This window comes from Fundulus heteroclitus, unplaced genomic scaffold, assembly GCF_011125445.2.
Source record: "Fundulus heteroclitus isolate FHET01 unplaced genomic scaffold, MU-UCD_Fhet_4.1 scaffold_37, whole genome shotgun sequence".
NCBI lineage: Eukaryota > Metazoa > Chordata > Actinopteri > Cyprinodontiformes > Fundulidae > Fundulus > Fundulus heteroclitus.
Window position 1 is genome coordinate 513,359 of NW_023396781.1, and position 26,586 is coordinate 539,944.

General features: G+C 41.7%; 1 protein-coding gene across 5 annotated transcripts in view; it reads left to right on the plus strand.

The window, feature by feature from the left end:
* Positions 1-26,586, plus strand: part of hspa12a (heat shock protein 12A) — a 183,724-nt gene that overhangs the window by 82,720 nt on the left and 74,418 nt on the right. For 3 of the 5 annotated variants that reach the window (XM_036130634.1, XM_036130632.1, XM_036130635.1), the window contains 4 exons: positions 4,973-5,077; positions 16,882-16,998; positions 19,598-19,769; positions 19,933-19,941. In XM_036130634.1, coding sequence (XP_035986527.1) covers positions 4,973-5,077; positions 16,882-16,998; positions 19,598-19,769; positions 19,933-19,941 — 403 coding nt within the window. The remainder of the gene's footprint in view (positions 1-4,972; positions 5,078-16,881; positions 16,999-19,597; positions 19,770-19,932; positions 19,942-26,586) is intronic. The other 2 variants (XM_036130633.1, XM_036130636.1) reach the window with 1 other exon arrangement.

The window sequence follows — 26,586 nt, forward strand, 5'->3', positions numbered from 1 at the left end:
GACACAAAGGTGGTGGGCCTGATCAGAGACAACAGCCTGATCTTGAACGTGGAGAAGACGAAGGAGATCATCGTCGACTTCAGGAAAAACCGGCCTCACCACGCTCCACTGCTCATCAATAGCTCAGCTGTGATGGTGGTCAGCAGCACCAAGTTCCTGGGGGTGCACATCACGGACAACCTCACCTGGTCTGTGAACGCCACGTCACTGGTGAAGAGGGCACAGAAACGACTGTACTTCCTGCAGAGGATGAGGAGAGCCCACCTGCCCCCGCCCATCCTCACGACCTTGTACAGAAGCACCAGAGAGAGCATCCTGACCAGCTGTCTCTCTATGTGGTGTGGAGACTGCAATGCCACCGACTGGAAGAACGCGAGGAGAGTGGTGAGGACAGCAGAAGGGATCATTGGGGCTCCTCTTCCCTCCATTAAGGACATTTCATCTCAGCGCTGCGTGTCCCGAGCCCGAAACATCATAAAAGACCCCTCACACCCCCACCATGGACTGTTCTTCCTGCTACCTTCAGGGAAGAGGTTCCGCAGAATCTGCTGCAGGTCCACCAGGTTCTGCAAAAGCTGTTTCCCTTTTGCCACCAGTCTGTTGAACTGCTGAACTCTAAACTGGACCCCGCACCACTTTTTGCACATTTGCACCATTGCATCTTTATCTAACATTACAAATGCTGCTGAATTTGCAGTTTCCAAATGCATTTTTGCCCAAATGCCTTTTTCACCATCATTTCATTGTTTACTTTTAATTACAAGCTGTATGCAACGAAATTTTGTTCTGTATGCACTCTGTACATACAAAATGACAAATAAAGATGTCTAAGTCTAAAGACTCTAATGTTCACCTGCACTCCTGACTGTTATTATTGTAACAACTGTTTACATGCATCTTCCACTACTCATCATGACTGTATATTGATTTGCACTCCTGACTGTTACTATTGTAACTACTACTTGCATGCATCTTGCACTACTATGACTCAATATTGATTTGCACTACTGGCTGTTTGTTCACAGTACCCATTGTTTAGATATACTTTTGCAATACCGTACTTGAACTGTAATATGCAATTACCTTCCACTGCACTTTAATTTAAATAGCTTCTGTCCGAACTTTATTTATTCATTTTATAGTAAAAGCTACCTGTATATCATGCTCACAATTCTGCCTATAGTAATAGCCATCTGTACATATATTCATAGTACACGTAAACTCTGTTATAATAACAATCATCTGTTTTATGCTATTGTACATATCTGTAAAACTCTATTCATAGTAATATCCACCTGTATATTATATTCGGTACATATCCAGCTGTAAATTTAGCTCACAATATTAGTTATCTGTATATACATATCTGTACATATCTGTAAAACTCTATTTATAGTAATATCCACCTGTATATTATATTTGGTACATATCCAGCTGTAAATTTAGTTCACAATACTAGTTATCTATATATTATACTCATAGGACAAATCTATCAGTAAAATTCTGTTTATAATAATATTCATCTCTATATTTATTGAGTACATATCCATGTCCTGTACTTATGGAACCATTGTTTATCCTGCACTTGCTGCTATTGCACTTCTGGTTAGACCTAAACTGCATTTTGTTGCCTTCTACCTGTACCTGTGTAATGACAATAAAGTTGAATCTAATCTAGTCATCTAATCTAATTTTTGCACCATATTATTTTGCACTGCACTGAACCTTTTCATATTAATGCCTTTTGCACCATTATTTTTGCACCATAAGCATGGGGGAACATTCTTCTGCACACTGTTTTGCACACTGCAGCAGTGATCAGAATGTAACAATGCAGGCAAAAAACACTTTATATTGTAATGTTATCTTATTCCAACTGCAATCTCATTACACTATTGTTAGCTGCATGCAACGAAACTATATGCAATTTATATTTTGGGAGACTGTTGTTTTTTTAAACCCAATAAAAAATGATAATTTACAACACAAAATGCAGAATTAAAAAAGATTAATTGTTCAACTAAAACTACTTCTTGGTAGTAAATAATCATCATAATAAATTAATAAGGATATTTGTAAACTGTCTCAGCCTAAGAATGCAATGCCTTAGTTTTGGGCTCGGTCTTGTATTGTTGGGCCTCGAAAAATTAGGTAGAGGCTGGTTTCAGAGGCTGTAGTTTGTTTAACATGTAACTCTCTTTGATCTTTGCCGCAAATGGACATCACTTGGCTCTCTAACTCAGAAAGTCGGATGTCTCTCACCAGCCCGATATAGATTCATGCTGTCTGCTTCACACATAAATTATATGTTTATGTGTACTTTTGTAAGGCTGGGAGGGGCTCGGTTAACTCAGCTTTGAGGTTATGTTGTTCTCAGCTCTGTAGTTTCAAGGTTCTGTGTAAATAAAATCATAAGGATGACTCTGATTGCCCAGCAATGATAGAATCCAGACCAGTTCTTCCGAGACCAAGACAAAGACCAACACCAGACCCTCCAAGACCAGGAAAAATGGTCTCAAACCCAAGACCAGTCTTAAAGCTAGGGTCGGCGATTTTTCCGGAAGTTTTCCACTGTCCATTTTTGAAAAACTGCGCATGCACAAGACCAGTTTACCTCGCTCTTCAGGAGGATCGCATCTTAAAAATCTCCCAAATCCCCTCTGGTCTTATTACTTTCTACTGAGGCCTTTCTCTTCTTCTCATAAACATGAACGCGGTTCCCATGTTCAAAGTCTACAGGAAGAGCAGTTGAGCAACAATGAACGGCTAACCGCTAACCTAACTGGATACATAAACACTAGAAGTGCACATGCACAGCCAGCAAGCGGAAACTATGAAGGAATGAGCACAGACACTGGTGTTACATCAGCCCGTCAGAATGATTGGCATGTGGGACAATCAATGGATATGGCAATACCCTTTGAACTTTAGGGACAGATGGGAAGGAAAGTAGGAACAAAACTCTGTCAAATCCATGCCCTTCGGACTGACAGGCATGGACTGATTAGTTTTTTCAGGCTTTTTTTTTTTTACTTTTTTGTGAATACCTAATGTATTTACTACTTTCAGGTTGGAAGGACCATTTTACCCAGTATTACAAAAAGTGTTTCTGAACAGGATTACCAACTACATATAGTTTTAAGCCCTCCATCCCTGGTCTAAAAAATCCAGGAGACATGGTATCCCATATGTTAATCATTACTCATTTATTGAAAGAGTTTAAACTCCATACTGGGAGAGTTTTACTGGCTTCTAAATTTTTCTGTGTTTTACAAACACAGTTGTTTATTCCATGGGCGTAGGTTTGTATAGGGACCATAGGGACATGTCCCTACCAATAATTCGATGTGAATAACATGTTTATAATTTACAATAACATCGTTGTTACAGCAGTCGCTTATTTTCCTCTCGCAGCTCCGCTGCTTTGCGGCGGCTGCTGCTGCAGCTCCGTCTGCCAGCCTGCGTGCGTGTCCAGTCGGTCTTTCCTGTCGCTTTAACTTAGCAGCGCACGTAACTGTGCTGTGTGCTGTTTAACTCCACTCTCATTGGTTGTTTTGCCTTAAGTCCCGCCTTCTCTCTCCCTGGTTGGTTGTTTTCTAGTGCGTGCATGTGAGTGCATGCTTGCAGCGCGAAATTTAAATTTAATTCACACTAGAATACTGCGGTTACTACAACGATTAAAAAAAATATATTATCCACGCTATAACACGCGATAGAAGAAGCAGGAGAGAGTAGTTTTCATTTGTGGAACTTAAGAAATGTAAGTAACCAATGTTAGCATCTTAAAATAATATTTAATTCTGAAGTATAATACATTTTATCAACAAAAATATTCAGTGTCAGGCAGGAGTTCTGAAGACTGCTGGAAAAATCGACAAGCAAAGAATGTAAGCTTTCAAAAAATCCCTTTAAGGCGGTTCAGATATAAATAGCAGGTGTTATTAGTTTTATAGAGTATAACTATACGAGATGGTGCCTAAACATTGCTATTTTTTGTTTAGAAAGCATAATTAGGGTTCAACATAATAATAGTGCTATTTAATTATTTCTACTTTTGGAAATAGGATAAAGTACAAACAGAGGAACACATTGGTTTGATTTTACATAGATTTCCACACAGTCCATAAGTAAATTAGTACAAATATTAGTGTCCGGTAAAAATGCTTGAATCTGGCTGTTTATTTTGGAGATTATTACATTACGGATAAGATAGTGTTATATTTTCTTTTAATAATTGTTAAAAGCGATTTTATATTTGAATAAACTTAGGCTCATGCTTAGTGTTGTGATTGTAGATGATGCCACCAAAAATGAAAAGAGACATAAGGAGCTATTTTAACACTCAGACAGTAAGTATCATAGGATGATATAAAAGGTTGTGTTACATTTAATCCTTTAATACTAAAAACACACTTGTATAATAGTAACATTATATGATTATAGGAAACACAGATATCCAGTAATAATGATGCAGGGCAGCTTGGATGTGAAGCAGCTGGCCCTTCAGTGCTTCAGGTGATGTCTAATTTATTTTAATTACAAATTAAGGAGCAGCTTTTTATTTATATACAATATATATAGTGCTTATAAAATTTGTATTAATGTAGCAAAAAATACTGCTTTTCTCTTTAAACGAAATGTCCCCTGATGCTCATGTCAAGTATAAAAAAATAGGGGCATGCATACTGCGTAGGACCAATGACATCAAACCAATGAAACTTGAGACCAGTAGTGTCCCTACCAAAGTTGAAATCAAACCTACGCCCATGGTTTATTCCATGTCCACTTTTGAATATAAATAATTCTTAGAACTCACATTGTCAAAATGTCTTTATTGTTACTGTATTTACTTTGGTTATCATCTGCAAGAAAATCTCATTGGATGTAAAACAACAACAACAACTATACAGTAGTAGAAATTGTGCTGAAAAGCCACTGAAACTTGGGACACATGTCTCTCTTCTGTCCTCAGAATCTGTCGACTGATACTGAGATCCATGCAGCAAACGGAAAGCGAGTGAAGGCCCTGGACATCTTTGCATATGCATTGGCATTCTTTAAGGAACAAGCATTAAAGGTAACATACACCTGAAAATAAAATTTTTATTTCTGTTTTTTTAAGACATCCAATATTTTATTTTGTGACTATCAATATTTTGCAAATCACAATCATTAGTGAAGAAAGAATTTTGCAGGCCTCAGCTTTAAAACTGAGCCATTACTGTATTATTGTAGTAGTGCAGTTTCTGCAGCAAACACACAGTTTTGTTTTACTCCTGCCTGACTGCCAGTGGCAGTAAACAAAGTGGATATGTCTCCTCGCCCTCTGCACATGTCAAGATTTAATGTAAACAAAGCAATGTATGTGACATCACTACTAGCACCTGGGAGACTGCATTGACCTCTGATATGTTCTCGCTGTTGACTTGGCATGCATTACATGAGTGATTGTTTTCAGCACTTATTGGTTTTCTGCAAGTCTGAGAGAGGTAAGCAGATGATTGAATGACGTACAGCACCATCCTGCGTGTGACTTTACTGCCAGAGTGCACTTTGTAGCCCTCTAAGTCTGTGGTAGTATGTGAGTTTTATGCTCACTTTGTTTGTGATAGGGGATCCATTGAGCATCCAGTGGTTGACAGCTCATCTACTTCCAGTGTTGACACATATTTACATCTTGCACTTCTTTCTCCGGTTGTGAATGAGTGAGTGGCTGCTGACAAGTAGGCAGCTGGATGCTCTGACTCTGCTCTGTAGCTGTAACAGTTCTCACTCAGATTGCCTAGTCAAAGTGGCTATCAGTGTGGTCAGGGAAGCTGATCACAGTTTTGTTGTAGTTCTTGCTCAGTGTTCCTGTCTTCGGGCTAGACTGCATTTTCTTCTGCACCTGTGACTGGGAATGTTGGCATATCCCCTTGTTGGGGCTCTTCTCCAAATAAAGGACAGTTATATGTTTTGTTCCAAATGCCTGGGCAGGGGTCACCTCAGAGACACTCAGACTGACCAATGCATTAATCTTGCCTCTCTCAGTGAGAGAGGAATGGCTGCATTGGGTAAGTGGTTGGATGTTGTGACTGCTCTGGGGCTGTCATGGTTTAAGTTTTGTCTGGCTTCTTTGTTATTTTGTAGTTCACTCAGCTCTCCCTCGCTCAGCTTTAGTCACACCTCTGGACACTAATTAGTCTTCATTCCCGTCACCTGTCAGGCTGCAATTACCCCTGATCTGTTGCCACCTGTGTTCACCTCTTTATAAGACTCACCTCATTCTGTTCTCGTCGCCGGTCCATAGTGTTCACTCCCGCTCCGTCTCTGCCAGAATCCTTGTCAGCTCAGTTTTTTGTTACAGTCAGCCAGAAGACTTACTTCAACTTTGTTTTTGTTCCAGTCAGCCAATAGACCTTCCTTCAGCTTTGTTTTTGTTCCAGTCACTGCCTAGATCCAGCTCAGCTCTGTTCCAACTTCTGTTCTCAACTCCTGGTGAGCTGTCGGCTCAGATGTTCTGGTCTCAAGTCCTCGGCTCTGATGTTCTGGTCTCAAGTCCTCGGCTCAGATGCCCCGTCCTGGTCTCAAGTCTTCGGCTCCAGAGTTCCTCCCGGTCAGTCTCTCTGCACTCCTCCTGCCGGCCAGCTTCTGCACCCTACATCTCCGTCAGTTAAGAGACTCAGGTTCTTTTCGTCATCCATCATCCACCCTGTTCAATAAACTCTCTCCTAAGAACTAGCTCTGTGTGTGCGTGCTGTGTCCGGGTTCATCCTAGAAAAATATCATGACATTATGGACCGGCCAAGGGATGAACTCGAGCACGCACAGAGCCTGGTGCAGAAGCTGGTAGGATCTGCCCCGCCTCCGGTTCATCTCGCCTGGGTCGCTGTGCGGCGACGCCTCGCCTCTGTTTGGTCTCGCCATGGTCTCTGAGTTGTGACTTCACGCTTCTGGTTCGTCTGCCGGGGTCGCATCTGCGACGCCCCGCCTCTGACTCTGTTTCCCGGATCGCCTTCCGCGAAGTCCACCTCCCACGCTGCTCAGCATTAAGGACGGCGCTCCTCGTCGTCGTTGCCCAGCGTTAACTTTTGCTGCTGCCCAGCATATTAAGACTTTGCTGCCTAGCGCCTTCTAGTTTGAGTTTTTGTTTTAAGTTATTTTTGGTCTTGTGTTTTGACTTACTTAACGTTCCTTAGTTTTAGAGTATTTCAGTGTTTCTTTGATTTCTTAGAGTTTTTTAGGTTTGGTTTGTTGTGTTCTAGTTCTGCTTTAGTTTCTAGTCTTGCTTTTGTGCATGGGCGTAGGTTTGATTTCAACTTTGGTAGGGACACTACTGGTCTCAAGTTTCATTGGTTTGATGTCATTGGTCCTACGCAGTATGCATGCCCCTATTTTTTTATACTTGACATGAGCATCAGGGGACATTTCGTTTAAAGAGAAAAGCAGTATTTTTTGCTACTTTAATACAAATTTTATAAGCACTATATATATTGTATATAAATAAAAAGCTGCTCCTTAATTTGTAATTAAAATAAATTAGACATCACCTGAAGCACTGAAGGGCCAGCTGCTTCACATCCAAGCTGCCCTGCATCGTTATTACTGGATATCTGTGTTTCCTATAATCATATAATGTTACTATTATACAAGTGTGTTTTTAGTATTAAAGGATTAAATGTAACACAACCTTTTATATCATCCTATGATACTTACTGTCTGAGTGTTAAAATAGCTCCTTATGTCTCTTTTCATTTTTGGTGGCATCATCTACAATCACAACACTAAGCATGAGCCTAAGTTTATTCAAATATAAAATCGCTTTTAACAATTATTAAAAGAAAATATAACACTATCTTATCCGTAATGTAATAAGCTCCAAAATAAACAGCCAGATTCAAGCATTTTTACCGGACACTATTATTTGTACTAATTTACTTATGGACTGTGTGGAAATCTATGTAAAATCAAACCAATGTGTTCCTCTGTTTGTACTTTATCCTATTTCCAAAAGTAGAAATAATTAAATAGCACTATTATTATGTTGAACCCTAATTATGCTTTCTAAACAAAAAATAGCAATGTTTAGGCACCATCTCGTATTGTTATACTCTATAAAACTAATAACACCTGCTATTTATATCTGAACCGCCTTAAAGGGATTTTTTGAAAGCTTACATTCTTTGCTTGTCGATTTTTCCAGCAGTCTTCAGAACTCCTGCCTGACACTGAATATTTTTGTTGATAAAATGTATTATACTTCAGAATTAAATATTATTTTAAGATGCTAACATTGGTTACTTACATTTCTTAAGTTCCACAAATGAAAACTATTCTCTCCTGCTTCTTCTATCGCGTGTTATAGCGTGGATAATATATTTTTTTTAATCGTTGTAGTAACCGCAGTATTCTAGTGTGAATTAAATTTAAATTTCGCGCTGCAAGCATGCACGCACATGCACGCACTAGAAAACAACCAACCAGGGAGAGAGAAGGCGGGACTTAAGGCAAAACAACCAATGAGAGTGGAGTTAAACAGCACACAGCACAGTTACGTGCGCTGCTAAGTTAAAGCGACAGGAAAGACCGACTGGACACGCAGGCTGGCAGACAGAGCTGCAGCAGCAGCCGCCGCCAAGCAGCGGAGCTGCGAGAGGAAAATAAGCGACTGCTGTAACAACGATGTATTGTAAATTATAAACATGTTATTCACATCGAATTATTGGTAGGGACATGTCCCTATGGTCCCTATACAAACCTACGCCCATGCTTTTGTATATATATTTTTTTACTGTTTTAGAAGAATTATTTCCGCCTTCTGTTCATTTGTTTAGGCTCAACCTTAGTTTTTGGTTTACTTAGGATTTTTGGGTGTTTTAGGGTTATTTTGGGGTTTTCTTTCTTTTGAGTATTTGAGTTTTATCTAGCTTTTTGTATTTCCAGCTTGGTTCTATAGTTCTAGGTTAGCTTTTAGTCTTCCGAGTTTTGTTTTTGAGTTCCAGTTTTTACCTTAGACTTCCTGTTTTGCTTTGTGTTCTTATTTCTAGCTCTAGTTATCTAATTTTTCATCAGTTTAGCTGTACTTGCCCTCATCTCCCTGTTCTGCTTTGTTTCATAGTTTTGTTTTAGCCTTTGGTTCCTTTCCTAGTTTACCAGTCTTGTTTTGATTTTTCAGTTTTAGACCCGTAGATCCGGCTTTCGACCCTGTAGTCCCTGTCTAGCCCTGTAGTCCCTGTCTAGCCCTGTAGTTCCGGTATTAGCATTGTAGTCTGTCAAGTTTTGTAGTTCTAGTCTTAGTTCTGTATTTGTTTTTATTTAGTTTTGTTTGTTTATCCCCTTAGTATCTATGTGTGTGGGTTCCTGTGCCGTCTGGGTTCCTGCGCCGTCTGGGTTCCTGTGCCGTCTGGGTTCCTGTGCCGTATGGGTTCCTGCGTTGGATGGGATCCAGCGCTCTTGAAGGTCCCTGCGCTCTTAAAGGTCCCTGCGCTTTCTAAGGTCCCTGCGCTTTCATGGTCCCTACGCTTTACTTCCCGCTTTCTTTGTTTTGTTTTTGCCCTGCTTAGGTTAGTCTAGTTCCCTCTAGCCTAAAGTAGTTTTATTTTGTTTTGACTTTCCCTACTGTCTCTGTTCAGTTCACCTAGCCCTCTTAGTTCTTGTTGTTCTCCTGTTTAGGCGCCGCCAGAGCCCTCCGGCGTTCCTAGTCGCCGGCTGAGCCCTCTGGCGCGCCCAGCCTGTCGCTGCCCAGCGCACGCAGGTCGCCGCCAGAGCCCTCTGGTGCTTATAAGTTGCTGTATGTGCCCTCTGGCGCGCCTGGCCTGTCGCTGCCTAGCTCACCCTCTAGTTCCTGGTGTTTACGTTGTTCTCGGTTCCCCGGCGTGTTTAGACGCCCTCTGTTCTCGGTTCCCCGGCGTGTTTAGACGTCCTCTATTCTCGGTTCCCCGGCATGTTAGAACGTCCTCAGTTCTCTGGTGTTTAGGTTTCTTGGTTCCCTGGTGTTTAGTTTCCTGGCGTTTAGATTTAGTGTTCCCTGGCGTTTTAGAAGTTCCTGCTTCCCTTGTGCCCCGGCGTTTCCCTCGCGCCCCGGTGTTCTCTTTCCTCTCGCCCCGGCGTTTCCCTCACGCCCCGGCGGGTTTCCCCTGGCGTTTCTATACGCCTGTCGTGCTCCAGCGTGTGTTGTTGAGCCCTGGTGTTTTCAGAACGCCTGTTCTTCCCTCTGGCGTTTCTATAGGCCTGTCGTGCTCCAGCGTGTGTTGTTGAGCCCTGGTGTTTTCAGAACGCCTGTTCTTCCCTCTGGTGTTGTCCTACGCCTGTTCTTCCCTCTGGCGTTGTCATACGCCCGTTCCTTCCCTTTGGCGTTAAGTACGGCTGTTCCTTCCCTTTGGCGTTAAGTACGGCTGTTCCTTCCCCTTGGCGTTAAGTACGGCCATTCCTTCCCCTTGGCGTTAAGTACGGCCATTCCTTCCCATTGGCTTTAAGTACGCCCGTTCCTTCCCTTTGGCGTTAGGCACGCCCGTTCCTTCCCATTGGCGCTGTCGTGCGCCCGTTCATTCCCTTTGGCTTTAAGTACGCCCGTTCCTTCCCTTTGGCGTTTAGTACGCCCGTTCCTTCCCTTTGGCGTTTAGTACGCCCGTTCATTCCCTTAGGCGCTGTCGTGCGCCCGTTCCTTCCCTTTGGCGTTTCCGTGCGCCCGTCCTTCCCTCTGGCGTTTCCGTACGCCCGTTCTTCCCCCCTGGCGTTGGTGCACGCCTGTCATGTCTCCCTGGTGTTTCCTTTCGCCTGTTCCCCAGAGTTCTCTGGACTTTCGGTTCCCCAGAGTTTTCTAGCCTCTTTGGTTCCTCCGTGCTTTTTGACCCCTGGTTTCCCTGTGTTTTCTTGCCCCTTGGTTCCCTGTGTTTTCTAGCCCCTTGGTCCCTGTGTTTTCTAGCCCCTTGGTCCCTGTGTTCTCTAGCCCCTTTGGTTCCCTTGTGTTCTTTAGCCCCTTTGGTTCCCTAGTGTTCTCTAGTCCCTTTGGTTCCCCGTGTTCTCTAGCCTTTGGTCCTCCGTGTTCTTGGCTTTTGGTTCCCCTGTGTTCTGTTTTTTGTTTGACTCTTGTCTGTTTTCGTCGCCGGTCCATAGTGTTCACTCCCGCTTCGTCTCTGCCAGAATCCTTGTCAGCTCAGTTTTTTGTTACAGTCAGCCAGACGACTTCAACTTTGTTTTTGTTCCAGTCAGCCAATAGACTTTCCTTCAGCTTGTTTTTGTTCCAGTCACTGCCTAGATCCAGCTCAGCTCTGTTCCGACTTCTGTTCTCAACTCCTGGTGAGCTGTTGGCTCAGATGTTCTGGTCTCAAGTCCTCGGCTCTGATGTTCTGGTCTCAAGTCCTCGGCTCTGATGTTCTGGTCTCAAGTCCTCGGCTCTGATGTTCTGGTCTCAAGCCCTCGGTTCTGATGTTCTGGTCTCAAGCCCTCGGCTCTGATGTTCTGGTCTCAAGCCCTCGGCTCAGATGCCCCGTCCTGGTCTCAAGTCTTCGGCTCCAGAGTTCCTCACGGTCAGTCTCTCTGCACTCCTCCTGCCGGCCAGCTTCTGCACCCTACATCTCCGTCAGTTAAGAGACTCAGGTTCTTTTCGTCATCCATCATCCACTCTGTTCAATAAACTCTCTTCTAAGAACTAGCTCTGTGTGTGCGTGCTGTGTCCGGGTTCATCCTAAAAAAATATCATGACAGGAGCCATTTTGGTTTTTTATTATTTTTTTCTATAGTAACGTAGTAATACTAAGTATGGCTGTCACAATACATGAATACAATAAATACAATGACAACAACACATTCCATGAAAAAAAAGAATACGAGTAGGAACAAGAACAATTCTTATTAACTCCTACCCCTTTCATATTTCAAAAAGAAAATGTAAAACAGATCAGAACACATCGCTTATACGCTTGAGAACAAAAAGAAAACATACAAAAAATTTACATTTCAGATGCAATATGTCTGTCTGTGTTTGTATGTACATGTATACAAATCTATACATGAAATACACATACGTCTAATTTTCTTTTTTATATTATTTTAAATAACCCTTTTCATAAGATTTGATGATTTTTAATTTGTAAATTGTTTCACTCCAGCCATAGAAACACACATTTGTTTGATTGTGGTCCTTGTCAACGGATATTCAAAGTATTTTTTCTTCTGCTTGTTTAACTATTTACAGGAAAATGGTTTTGCAAACCAGATAGCAATAGCCCATATTTTGCTCTATGCAAAACAAATAATGTTAATACAACTAGGTCCTTCAGTTTTAGTAGTCCTGCTTTCCTAAATATTCCTGTAGTGTGCTCGTTTGGAGCAAACTTGTTAATTATTCTTATAGCCCTCTTTTGTACAACAAATAAAGACATCAAATTAGTAGCATATGTGTTGCCCCATACCTCCACACATTACATTAAATATGGCAAAATCAAAGAACAATAAAGAATTCTTATTGCTTTATAAATTAAAATATATTTCAATTTACTCAAAACAGCAATGTTTTTACACATTTTCTTTTTAACATATGGTATATAAGACTTCCATTTCAGTTTCTCATCAAAATTCAGATACCCTCTCAATACTAATGCCATTTCAATTCAAATTATTTCCGGTGCGTTTTGAATTTGTAAATAACATAATTGTTTTTAACTTAAATTTAATATTTTATTTTGGATAAATCATTTTTGTACATGCACCCTTTCTTGCATAATAGTTTTCAATAGTTTTTCCAAGGTACTACCAGACACAAAAATATTTGTATAATCTGTGAAGAGAACAAAATGCAATATCTTTGATGCATCACAGATTTTTACATATAAAAAGTTTAGGCCCCAGTACAGAGCCTTGAGGATCCCACATGAAATTGTACTTAGATTTATGTCCCACATATTCAACATATTGTTGTCTGTTTTCTAAATAACCCAGTTTAATGGTAAACCTCCTATTCTGTTTATATGTAATTCTGCTATCAATATGCTGTGTTCAAGTGTATCAAAAGCCTTTTTCAAGTCGATTAAAAACTCCAATTGTATGTGTTTTGTTTAGAAATGATGTGGTAATGTCTTCTGTGATTTTCATTAATGCCAAAGCTGTTGAACGAGTGCTTGTAAAACCAAATTGATTGTCATTTAATAAAGAATGTTTTTCTATAAAATTATCTAATCTTTTGACAAAAGACTTTTCCAAGATTTTTGAAAATTGAGAGCATAGATATAGGCCAGTAATTGTTAAGATTGTGTTTATGACCAGATTTAAAGAGTGGGATAATCTTTGCCACCTTCATTTTATGTGGAAAGACACCAGTATTAAACGATAAATTAAATATATCTTTTAGTGGTCTGCTAATACAATGTATAGTCTCTATGAGAATAAACATATCTAAATCATCACTATCACATTAATTTTTACTGTTTAATTTAGACAGTGGCAACAATTTCATTCTCGCTGATTTCACCAAAATATAGGGATTGCATCATTTTGTTTTCACCTTTCCAGCTGTCATTACTCAGTGATGGAATTGATTAGTCAAGATACGGGCCAACATTGAGGGGAAAAAAAATTTAATTCATTAGCTATTTTTCATGACTTATCTATGGCCTTAACCATTCTGCTCATTAATCAAATAGGATGGTTGACTATAAATCCTATTACTGTATATATTATCCTTAACACGTTCCACATTCCTTTAATATTATCTTTTCTTTCCAATAACAAATTTTTGTTATCTTTCTTTGCATGTCTCATTACAACTGTAAGATTATTTTTATAGGATTTATATATTGTTTGTTTGCATTCTCTGTTTGATACTTTATAAAGTCTTGATAAAGCTTCTTTTTACAAGATCTTATTATACTTTTTCGTTATCCAAGGTTTATTGCTACATCTTTTTTTCCCACCAACATTTTTATTGGGCAATTTTCATTATATAGCCATAGATATTTTTGTAAGTACAATTCATACACCTCATTTACATAGTTTGCATTGTAAACACTATCACGGTGCTCCTTCACAAGATCATCCTTAAACTTTTAATATTGTTGTCTCGCACATTTAAAAAAAATTTATCAATTAATGTGGCAGAACTAGAAATTATTATGCTAGGCCTGGTAAATGTTGGATAAAGGCATCTACTAAATAGAAGATCTAAAAAATCTGAGCTAGTAGTATGATTAGACACATTCAAAAGGTTTATGTTGAAGTCACCACAAATTACCACCATTTTATTATCATTCAACCCATCTAATAATTGCTCCAAGTAAATGCATTTATACTGAGCCTGGAGTTCTATATAAGCAAGTAAACAATGACATTTTGTTGCTTCTTTATTTCAATCTTCACAGTTATACATTCTATAAAATTTTCTATTACACTTGACATGCATTCAATTTTTTTGCATTTTAGATCACTTCTAATATAGAAAGCAACTCCACCTCTTCTTTTATTGATCCTATTATCATAAAACAATTTATAACAATCAAAATGAAATTCAGCTCCTTTCTCATCAGTTAACCAGGTCTCAGAAAGAGCGATTAAGTAAATGTGTTCTTGTCTTTAAATAATCATACATTTTGTTATAATTTGAATTCAAGCTTCTGCAGTTCAAATGAACTAAGGAAAATGATCCATCCATTTCTATTTTGCTTTCAAATTCAATATCTTATTTCTCCAGCAGGAGCACATTTGTTACTGCTGAGGAAGGGCTGCCAGCCCGCAGAGCTGACTCCCAGTCTGACTACTTTTTTTGAACTTCCATTGCTATGCCATATTCCTTAAAACATTCAGCTGCTACTTGTGGATTATCATAAATATGTGTCTTTCCATTCTGTAGAAACAGCCTGAGTTTTGCAGGATACACTATGCAAGACTTTATTTTTCGCTCCTTTAATTGCTTCATCGTGCTCCTATACGCATGCTGCTTAAACACTTCAGAGGATATTATTTGATGGAGACTACACGGCTGATCATTCACCCAAATAGCCTTCTGGGACCATGCTGCCTGTCACACCCACTGTTTTTCCACATGACTGTGGAAACAATGATGGTATAGCCCATGCGCCCCGTGGACACATGTGATGCGCGAAGTGCCCTTTCAATGGTAATCCTTTCCCAGATGTTTAACTGCTCATGAAAAAGTTTTTGAATGAACTCAATCATGTTTCCTCCTTCTCATTTCTCCAGTTCTGAGTATATTCTCAGATTATTACGTCTTGATCAGGTTTCCAGTTCATCGCATTTTCCTCCAGACCTTTTTGCTTGCGCATTAAGTGAGAAACCACTTTTGTTAAATCCATAACATGGTCCTCATTAAGCGCAATCCTCGCTTCGGCTTCATCCATTCTTGTTTTTAATTGTTCAAAGTTCTGTTTCATATTGCTCACCGCTTTCCTTAGCACACCAAATTTCCCTGCAATTTCAGTTCAAAAAAGTTTGAGCTCCTTCAGTATTCCGGAAATTTCATCGGCGCCACCAGCGCACATCTCCAAGCTGGTTTCCTTTGCTGATGTGTCATCTGGTAACTCACTCCTTTTTTTGCCAAGTTTTGACATTCTTATTTTCTCTTCTTTACTTTGAGTATCAAATCAATCTTTCGAAGAGTAGTGTTTTTTATGCATATGGGATCTCAAGCATATGTCCCTTGTATTTTAGAATTTGTCAAGCGTTACGCTCTGGCACCAGCATTTTTTGGCCATCTTGATTTTTGAAAATATCATAGTTCTCACTCAGATTATCTAGTGTCTTCTAGACAGTGTCTTCAGGGAAGGCGATCTCGCAGTTCAGTAATACTGTGGTTCTCACTCAGTCTTCCTGGCTTGGGGCTGGACCATTCCAAGTGGAGGACGACCTTGAGCTGTGTGCCAAGTGCTGGGTTGCAGGTCACTGCACAGAGGCTCTGACTCATGGCTTAATTGAAGGATCTTGCTACTCTGTGAGAAAGAACAGGTGGCATCAAGTGCAAAACCCCCTGTTTGATTTGAGGGGGATTTTGGATCATGTGATGGCTGTGACGGCCTCTATTCCAGAGTTTTTGACCCACTGGATCTCTGGGGTCGGGACTCCAAGCCCTCGAGTATTAAAACCAATGAAGTTCCTCCACTGGAGTTCAGGGAGTGTTGACTAGGAGGAAGTGGCATGGCTGCCCATCCCACATGGAACCCTTTTCTCCACCACAACTGTGGCTTAATGAGTAGAGTAGTTGTCTGGCAATCAGAAGGTTTTAGTGTGAATTTGTTGACTCAGGGTTCTTCTTGTTTCTCCCAAATGGCCGATTTCCGACACTGCACCACCGCTGGACAGAAAGCTGTGATGGCTTCCAGTGAGATGGGACCTGTTGTCACAGAAAGATGATAAGGTGTGGCATCCCAGTCCAGGCTGTCTTCCGCTCCCAATGTGTAACTGCATGTGACTACATCCTGGTGGGCAATAAGGGGTGTTTTTATGACATGCTGGCATAAGTTATCCATTTTGTTTACTACCACTGGCAGTCAGGATGGGATGAAACTACATGGAAGTTATGCTGAAACAATGGTTTTGTGAATTGCTGGATATTTGCCGGTTACACTCCTCAGTGAGATCCCAGGAGACCGAGTGTAGCCTCCCAGGTGCTAGTAATAATAGCGAGACTTAGGTAGGCTATATGTCATGCATGTGACTTTGTTTGCATTAAGTCTCGACCAGTGCAGAGCACAAAACATATCCACTTTGTTTACTGTCATATAAGGGTCCAGGGTCATCAAAGGAATTCACAGAACCATAGTTACAGCATAACGTCTTATCGTGAAATATAAAACAGAGGTATTAAACCTCTCTTGAACACGGGATTATTATCAGTATTTCTCTTAGCACAGGACTAATCATCATGTTTATTTTATTTTATTCTTCTTTCTGCAGGAGCTCAGTGATCAAACCGGCAGTGAATTTGACAACAGTAATGTGAGATGGGTAATCACTGTGCCAGCGATCTGGAAAATGCCTGCAAAGCAATTCATGAGGGAAGCTGCCTATAAGGTGGGCTGAGAATAGGTTTTGTTTCAATTCTTATAAACAACTGATGTTGAACCTTAAATATGGACGTAAATATGTGTCACTAGGATTTGAATTAAAAATGCTACTGAAATTTCAATGTTGCATGTTTGTACTTACTCTCCCAGTGTTCAAATATATTCAGAATACATTATAGGTTATTTCTATATAGTTGAAATTTCATTTATTTTCACTTCAAGCTAAATATTGTCATGGTTTTGACGTATTTGACCCACATGCAGAACACACTCGGGAGACAGAGAGCCGTTTAAGGCATTTATTTTAACACATAGTTGTACAGAGTGAATGTATGGATCAATCACGATGAAGCAGTGCCAGAGAGAGATTTGAGACTGAGACTCGCTCTATCTGAAGGCGAGAGGAAGGGGGTTAGACAGTGCACAGAGAACGGGAGGTGCGATAGTAAGGCGAGAACTTATCACAGTGCATGGGAACCTAGCCGGGGAGAGTGGAGCAGAGAGACGGACTCAGCGGGTGACTCCCAGTGATGGTAGCAGGTGACCGAGTGGCTGATGGGCGGGCCGGTGGAGCTCAAGCGGGGTCCGAGCTGCGCCGGTCGGAGTAATGGTCTGGAGGAACCAGGAAGGTCCGGTGAGGTCCTCAGCCCGGCTTGGTAATACCAATGGAGCGAGAGTGAGGAGACTTAACTTGGACACGAGGGAGCGCCTGGAACGGGATCCAGAGCGATGAAACATGCTTGAGAGCACAGGCTTAACTTGGGAGACGTGGAACGTAGGATGGACTCGGGAGTGTGGAGGGAGATGGAGACACACGACTGTGAGGTTGATGATGGATATGATCTCGTAGGGACCAGTGTAGCGGGGAGCTAACTTGCAGCGGGCGGACTGGGATGGGATGTTCTGAGTTGAAAGCCAGACTCGCTGGTATCTCTGGGATCTGCTTAGCAGTTCGGGAGGGCCTGGGTGGTCTGGGACCAGAACTGCTGGCAGCAGCGGATGTGGTGTTTGATGGAGGGGACGGCGATTTGTCTTTCGTCTGCGGGAAAGAGAGGAGGCTGGTAGCCTAGGGAAACCCTAAAAGGAGAAAAGCCCGTGGCGGTGGAGGTGTGGCTGTTGTGGGCATATTCAATCCACAAGAGAAATTTGCTCCAGTCTGTTGGGTTGGAGGATGTTAGGCAGCGGAGGGTGGACTCCAGCTCCTGATTCAGCCATTCTGTCTGACCGTTGGTCTGCGGGTGCTACCCAGAGGTGAGGGTGTACCTGGCCCCAAGGGCCGAGGCAAACTCCTTCCACACCCGTGAGATGAATTGTGGACCATGGTCAGACAGACTGTCCTGAGGAATGCTGTGCAGGCGAAAAACGTGCTTAAGCAGGAGCTGGGCCGTCTGGAGGGCTGAGGGCGTGACAGGGCATCTGGTTTCAGATTTTTGGAGCCAGGGCGGTAGGAAATGGACATGTTGAAGCAGGAGAAGAAGAGGGACCAGCGGGCTTGCATGGGGTAGAGACGTTTGGCGGTTTGGATGTAGGCAAGGTTTTTTTGACCCGTCCAGATGATTACGGGCTGCTCGGACCCTTCGAGCCAGTGACGCCACTCCTCCAAAGCGAGTTTTATGGCCAGCAGCTCTCTGTCTCCCACGTCATAGTTTCGTTCTGTGGGGGTCAGACATCGGGCGAAGAAGGCGCGGGGATGGAGCTTCTGATTGAGGTCCGAGCGTTGGGAAAGGACCGCACCCACACCCATGTCAGAGGCATCGATCTGGACAGTGAACTGCATGGTGGGATCTGGGTGTATGAGGACGGGAGCCTGAGAGAAATATTTTCTTGAGTCCGTTGAACACGGAGCTGGCGTCGGTGTTCCAGATGAAGGGGATCTTTGGTGATGTGAGAGCGTGTAGGGAAGCGCTGATCAGACTGTATCCCTTAATAAAGCGCCGGTAAAAGTTGGCGAAGCCAAGGAAGAGCAGGAGCTGCCTCGGCTTCGGCAACTTTTACCGGTTTTGGGAGTAAATGACAATGTCATCTAGGTACACAAAGACGAGGTTCAAGAAGTCGTGGAGGATGTCATTGACGAGGGCTTGGAACACTGAGGGGGCGTAGCGGTGTCTGAACGATATTTGAAGTGGCCAAGCAGAGTCTTGAATGCCGTCTTCAATCCCCCCGGCGGATCCGAACTAAATGATAAGCATTGCGGAGGTCTAGTTTTGTGAATATGGTGGCTGATTGAACAGATTCGAGTGCGGAGGAAAGGAGTGGAAGGGGATATTTGTTCTTCACGGTGATGGAGTGCTGCCTGGTCTGGACAGAGGGCCAAGATATAGCATTACTAATTAATTTAAACCACCCGGCCTTCTAGATAGTAACAACTAGTAATTCCCACTTTTTTCAAAAGATGTTATGAGCACTCCCTTAGCCTTTATATTAAAAAAAATTTATTTCACCTGTTCATATATATTGTTTACATTTTTAAACACTCGAACATGCTGATAAACAGCAATAAAATTGTCAGTTAATATACTATGCTGAATGTTATGTTAGATGAAAGGTTAATAATGATGTTCTGATTGTTATTAATCATATTTTATGTTTCTTCTGCCTCTATACAGTCTGCTCTTGTGTCACGTGAAAACCCAGAACAGTTGATCATTGCTTTAGAGCCTGAGGCGGCATCCATCTATTGTCGTAAGCTCCGCCTCCATCAAATGGTGGACTTGGGAACACAAACCACCCAGAATGGTTTCAGCCCCAATGACAATGTAGGAAGTGGAATGACCCAAGGTATGTTTGATAAACATTCAGAAAAATGCTTTTCATTCCTCTACTATGAAAGATAGAAGTGTTGTTCTAAACATACTACAGATGGATGTCTGACAGACTTTAATAACATGGAAACTGACATTGTAATTGTTTTCTTCTTGTCTTACACTGTCTCTCTCTATAGTCTCTCCAGGTAAACAACACAAACTGCATGAACACAAAACATTTAGCAGTTTGAATTGATCACATTTCAACTTTCTGTTCTTTCTTTTCTTGAACTCAGTAGTAAGAAAACTTGTTTTAAAAGTCACTGCACAATTTTGAGAATGAACCAAAATTAAATGCTAAAATAAATATATATTTTTGTTCTAAATACTGGCTTTATTCTGAAGCAAAAACACTTTCCTTAAGTATAACTAACTATTGATGTTATTTACACTTATCGGGTTTAGTGCATGGCATAGCGGCAGAGCATTCCATGTACAGTGGCCTCTAAGCATTCACACCCTTTAGCATTTCCCATGCTTTGGATTGTTTGAGAGTTTGCACCATTTTATTGACAACCATTCCTACAAACTAGAAGATGTACTTTTTTATTGTGAAGTAAACAACAAATAGGTCAAAATAACATAACTTGAGTGTGCACAACTATGCAAGTCAGTACTTCGTAGAGCCACCATTTGCAGCAATTCCAGCTTTTAGTCGCTTTGCATAAGTCTATGCTTTACTTCACTCGACTCGTGTTGGTTTTCCACAGACCCAGTATAGCCAGAAGGTTGTGAATGCCTCCAGAGGTGGCTTAAGCCCCACATCCAGCCATTTTAACTAAACACTTTTTAGAGACAAAATTAGCATTCAGTGTGTGTAAAATGAGTGAAAGCCTCGCAAAATCTGTGGATCTGATTTGGGTTATAAAATACAGTGCTCCCATCTGTCTATAGAATACTGAAGAGTCCTTTTTATTTTATTTTGTTTCTTTCAGGCGTGGTTCATGGTTTGTAAATAGTACAATTATATTTCAGTTTAGCCCACTTCATTCATGGTGGTCCTTAATATTAATGTCCTTGCACTTCGGTTTAACTTTTCTCACCGTTCACCAATCAGTGAACAGCAGTCTGTTCACATCACATTTTGGCCCTACTCTGCTGTTATGCAACTACGCCTGTTTGATTATGAAGATTATTATTTGGCAATTACAATTTAATAGTAAATCATTCAAAATCAAAGGATAGCTATAATGAAAATTATTTCAAATGGTTGTGATCAAGGGATATAAGACTGCAATGATAAGTACTAACAATTGGTTTATTGATCAGCAGTAATGAACTTATTCATGCCGGAAAAGGGTTATCTAACCAGTTGTTGTCTGGTTAGACTTGTCTAGCAAACGTTGACAACTTTAATTATAATTGCAATTGGAGTTTTAACCATTACTCCTTTATCACAAGCCAATGAAAATGTCTCAGTTTATTCAGTTATTAACTCAAAAGGAGATACTTCAGTAACTCTTAGAGACCATTCAATTCAACCATTGAAGTAAATATTCTGCTTAATAAAATACTAGAACACACTACTCAATAGAACATGGAAAAGAAAACAAATAAAAGTCATATCAGCCAAGATGGATTTATTAAGAGGTAGCAATGCTTAATTTATTCACACTTGATTAGGAATCTTATTGACATCAACATTAACCATTACAATGTCTGCACAACCCAGCGTCCGTCAGTCTCTGCCGGAGTCTCACATAGGATTGGCAGAGTTCACTGAAGGGCAGGAAACATGATTCCCTGGGCGCTTCTGCGACTATATGTTTGGCCAAAACAAAAATGAGCGGATCTTCCAGAGTGGATCCTGGAAGATAATGGAGCTTCCAGTTGGATCAAACATGAATTAACATTAATTTTAAAGTCAAGACCTCCCTGAGTTGCATGCTGGGAGTTGCAATTTGTCACGTCATAATGGCACAACATACCCCTCTTTAGCTTTGAAGAGTGGGATGCTGGTCACAGTCTTTAAGGGTACAACCAAGTCCATTCCGGTGTGACAAAAATCTGTTTTGCATGAGTGAGACAACCTAACAGTCTTTCTAGTAGTCCTTCGGTATTCATGCAGTTCTGATCATCAACCAAAAGGAAAGAAAACATCTGTTGTGCCTGGGCCAGATGTCCTAGCCTGGGCAGGACTAACTATAGCTAATCATTCCAATTGGCTATTGTTAATTTAATAGTACTGGCCTAATCCTGCTTCACTCTGAAGGCCCATTTTTACCCCGGTTTAAGATTTGACAGTAAATGAGAAAAAACATTGATCAGAGGTAAATGGTAATATGCATATTTAATTTATTAGGAATTCCGAATGGAGACATAATTTTACATTACCATTTTGTTGTATTCTTTACCAGCTGACATCCTGGAGATGTAAAAAGTTCTGTCTAACTTTCCCTAGTCTGAATACATCTTTTAAAGGCTGTGTCCCTCCCATGCTTGGGAGGAGTGTGATCTGCTCTTACAACAAAGAGACTCATCTCCTCTGCAAAGGGTCAAGCCAAATGGCCTACCCCTCTGCCATAAAACTCAACTGCATGTTATCTTTACCCAGCAACAGAGGAGAGACATACCTTAAGCCTGGGGGTTTATTTTATTATGCTCCATACAACTGCCTGATTAATATAACAACTAAGCTATTTTCCTCAACACTATGAAAGGCTAACAATAACAAGTAATGGTAAATGGCTTGTACTTATTTAGCACTTGACGACCTTGTTTAGTCTTGACGACCTCCAAAGCACTTCACACTACAGTTTAGTCATTTGCCCATTCACACACACATTCATAACAAAGATATAGTGCAACCCTTACAATCATCATTATCAATACATTCATTGGTCATCAGGTTTGCAACTTTGAACCAAGGAAATGAAAATGAAAGAAAGGTGTAGAACAAGTGGTTCACAACGTAATTGGCTTGTGGCCTTTGACTCCCGTAAGAAAGAAAGCGGTTGAAAGAAAACCAGTGTACTCTGTGTTTGTTGGCCCTTCATGAAGGCTAGTGTGACTGCTACTCCTACAATCTGTGGTGGCATTAGCCTGTTTGTTAGGCTAGCCACCTGGCAAACCTGCGGGATGGTCTGCCCTGACCACATGACTTCAGGGGTGCCCAGGAAGAAACTTAGGGTCGCGTGAACTTGGGTCCACAGGACCTGCTTACAAGTGTCCAACTGTGCACCTAGCCATACCAGAAGATCAGCGCCAACAAACACTGGAAGATGTAAATTCTCCACAATGCTGAAAGGATGGGAGAGTTGTCTTGTGCCAATCCGTGCATCAAGTATGCACACCCTGTCGCTTTCAGAAGCCGGCGAGGCCTGTCTGCTCAGAGCAAGTAATGGTTGCCCCACTTGGGGCCAAGGATGACCATGGTGGCTGTCAATGAATGGAGCTAAACTGTTTAACAGATCTTGGCCCACAATAAAAGGTTCTGTGTCTAAAGTGCAGATGTAGATAGGGTGTACTAGGGTCATGTCATGGAAAGTGATGTCTAACCACACCCGTTTGGTGATGCATTACTGATCTTGTGTGTAGCTGGTGATGCCAAGAAATACCATAGCTCTGGTCACTTCACCAAACAAATCTGAACCATCAGACTGCTCTGATCGGCTGTACTCTTGAAAAGGGATGAAAAAAGCCAGCCCGGTAGGAAACAAACTGTACTCAAAATGCTTCCAAAGTGGGTGGAGCCAAGTAGAGCCTGACCAAGACGAGTGTAAAAGGGGCTCATGAGCTCACTCCATCTTGCCACTGAGATTTATGGCAAAGCTGCTCTAGCTCTTTCTTGTTTGATGGTTTTTGCTTGTGAACTGCAATCTTCTAGCCTAACCACAGATTCTTAGTTAGAGAAGAGATCGCCGGGGCGTGAGGGAAGAGAACGCCAGGGCGCGCGGGAAATGGGAACATCTAAAACTCCAGAAAACAGGAACAAAGGGCGTCCTAACACGCCGGAGAACAAGAACGGAGGGCGTCCTTACACGCCAGAGAACAAGAACGGAGGGCGTCCTTACACGCCAGAGAACAAGAATGGAGGGCGTCCTAACACGCCAGGGAACAAGAACGGAGGGCGGGGAACCAAGGAAACTAAAACACCAGGAGACAGAGGGCGTCTAACATGCCAGGAACAGATAAACCCAAGTACTAGGGAACGGAGGCCAAAACAAAAACTAAGAGGCTCGAACCAAACAAAGCTAAGGAGTGTGAAAAGCTCAAAACCAGGAATAAGAACCTAAGGAGCGCTGGGAACTGAGGAGATGGCACCCACGGAGACCTCGGGCCGAGGCAGAGCAAATCCTTCCGGCGGAGCAGAACCACAGGCGAAGGCACCCACGGAGAGCTCGGACTAAGGCGGAGCGGATCCTGCCAGCTCCTGCATCATGCTCTGTGTGTACTCGGGTTCATCCGTTGACTGGTCCGTACTGTCATGATTTTGTCTTGGATGAACCCAGACACAGCACGCGCACACAGAGTAGGTTTTAAGACAGTTTATTGCAGGTAGTGGATGGTGATGACATGGAGAACCAGAGTTTGTTACCAGGCGGAGGTGAAGGATGCAGGAGCTGACAGGCATGTGTGAGAGTTCATAGCTTCTCATAGACGGGTAGCAGAGTCCACAGCTTCTCAGTGACGGGTAACTTTGAAGTTGGTTTTGAATGTGGATAAGACTAAGGCAATGGTTTTCTTACACTCTGCTAAACTATCAGAAATCCCTCTATTTCTTACCACTGCAGTAGGTGCATAAATTGAGTTGGTTAGTAATTATAAATATCTTGATTTTATTCTAGATAATGAACTTTCTTTTAAAAGTCACATAGCAAATCTATTACGAACATTGGAAATGAAGATTGGGTTTTATTATCGAAATGGACCGTGTTTCTCACTCAAAGCTAGAAGTAAATTGGTAGCAGCAACATTCCTGCCACTTCTGGATTATAGAGATGTTTTATATATGAATGCTTCAACCAAATGTCTGAAATCTTTGAATACTGTTTATCATTGTGCTTTAAGGCTTATAACTGGTAGTAGACGTTTGATACATCATTGTGATTTATATGCAAAAGCTGATTGGCCTCTGTTAAGTGTTCGGAGAAACAATAATTTGATAATCCTGATATATAAATCTCTACTCGGACTAGCACCAATTTACTTAAGCTCTCTTTTGCATAGATCTAGTAGTTCACATTCTTTACGCTCAAATGTCTTTATCCTTCTAGATGTTCCTCGTGTTTGAACTGATAAAGGAAAGAAAGCAATTAGTGTGTTGGCTCCTACAGCGTGGAATCAGCTCCAGTCTGAGCTCAAGATGTTGGAAACTATTTCATTGGACTTATTTCGAGCGGTTCTTAAAGATAGACAACAAGCTTCTATGAAACAGTGTCACTGCTTTTAAATAGTTTTTATCGTTTTATATTTGTGCATATGTATTGGTTTTATTTTTGTAACCAGGTTGTAGTGTTTTGCAGATTTCTGCCCTGGTCCCCCTTGAAAATGAGATCCAGATCTCAATGAGGTTTACCTGGTTAAATAAAGGAAATTAAAAAAAAAGTTGGAAATCAGCTGGCTTCACACAGCTGGATTTCAAAGCTGCACAGTGCTTTCTTCTTTGAAGGAATGATGTTGGAGGAAGGAGAACTTTCTCAAAACCCAGTTAGCATATGCTCTCGCAAAGCAGCGCCAGTGACATCACAGAGAAGAAATACATGGTTTGAAACTTGTGCCTTGCCTTTATATTGTGTGGGAGGAGTAGAAAGGCAGGTGCAGAGCCATCTTGAACCAAGATGGCAGCGCCCTGAGTGGCTGCGGCTGCTATGACTCTATGACAACCTGCGAGCATTTCTACAAAATTTACCAAAATATAGCACGCTACAATTATTACATCGATCCAGTTATGACCACCTGTGCCTGCTGGAGTTATGGTCATCAAGTGTTTTTGGACTCGTAACTACAACTAATTTAGATTGTTTATGTAGCTTCGGGCACAAGTCCCAAAGGCCCACAAAGCAGGGGACTCACCGAGCAGCACACGGCGGAGGAGGAGCAAGTGAAGGCGATGTGACAGGCGGCGGACGCGCGGCTGTTGAGGCGGGCTAACAGCAAAGCTAAAAGCAAACCCCTACAAAAAACGTAGCTCCCATCAATCTGCTCACTGGACAACAAAATAGATCACCTACAGCTTTCAACAACTCTCTTCAAAGAGGGAGTTTAGAAACTGCTGTGCTCTCATCCTGACGGTGACATGGCTTACCTCATCGATACCAGACAATGCCGTTAGCCTGGAGGTCCTCGCTATTTTCTGCGCCGACAAAAACAGCGGACTCAGCGCTAAATCCCGAGGGGGTGGACTATGTGTTTACATCAACAACAACTGGTGTAAAAATGCTAGATCTGTCGCCAGCTACTGCTCTCCGGACATTGAGCTTTTAACTGCAGACCTTTCTACCTGCCTAGGGAGTTTACTGTAGTTAGCATCACTGCTGTTTATGTGCCTCCCAGCGCTAATACTAAAGAGATTATGAGTGTTCTCCATCGGACTATCACAGAGCTGCAATCAGCACACACGGAGGGTGTTTTCATTGTAGCGCCCCCTTGCCTACATTACTGGCAAGACATCCGAAACTTGTGAATCCACTAAATATGTGGCGCCCTGAGTTCCTATCATTAAAAGGTGATAAAACTGCAGTCTTTATAATCGGATTGGTTATGAGTACCCTTGTAAATATTCTGTAGATATGTATCTTTTTAACCCAATAAGAATATCACAATGAAATAATGAATTGCTAGATGAAATG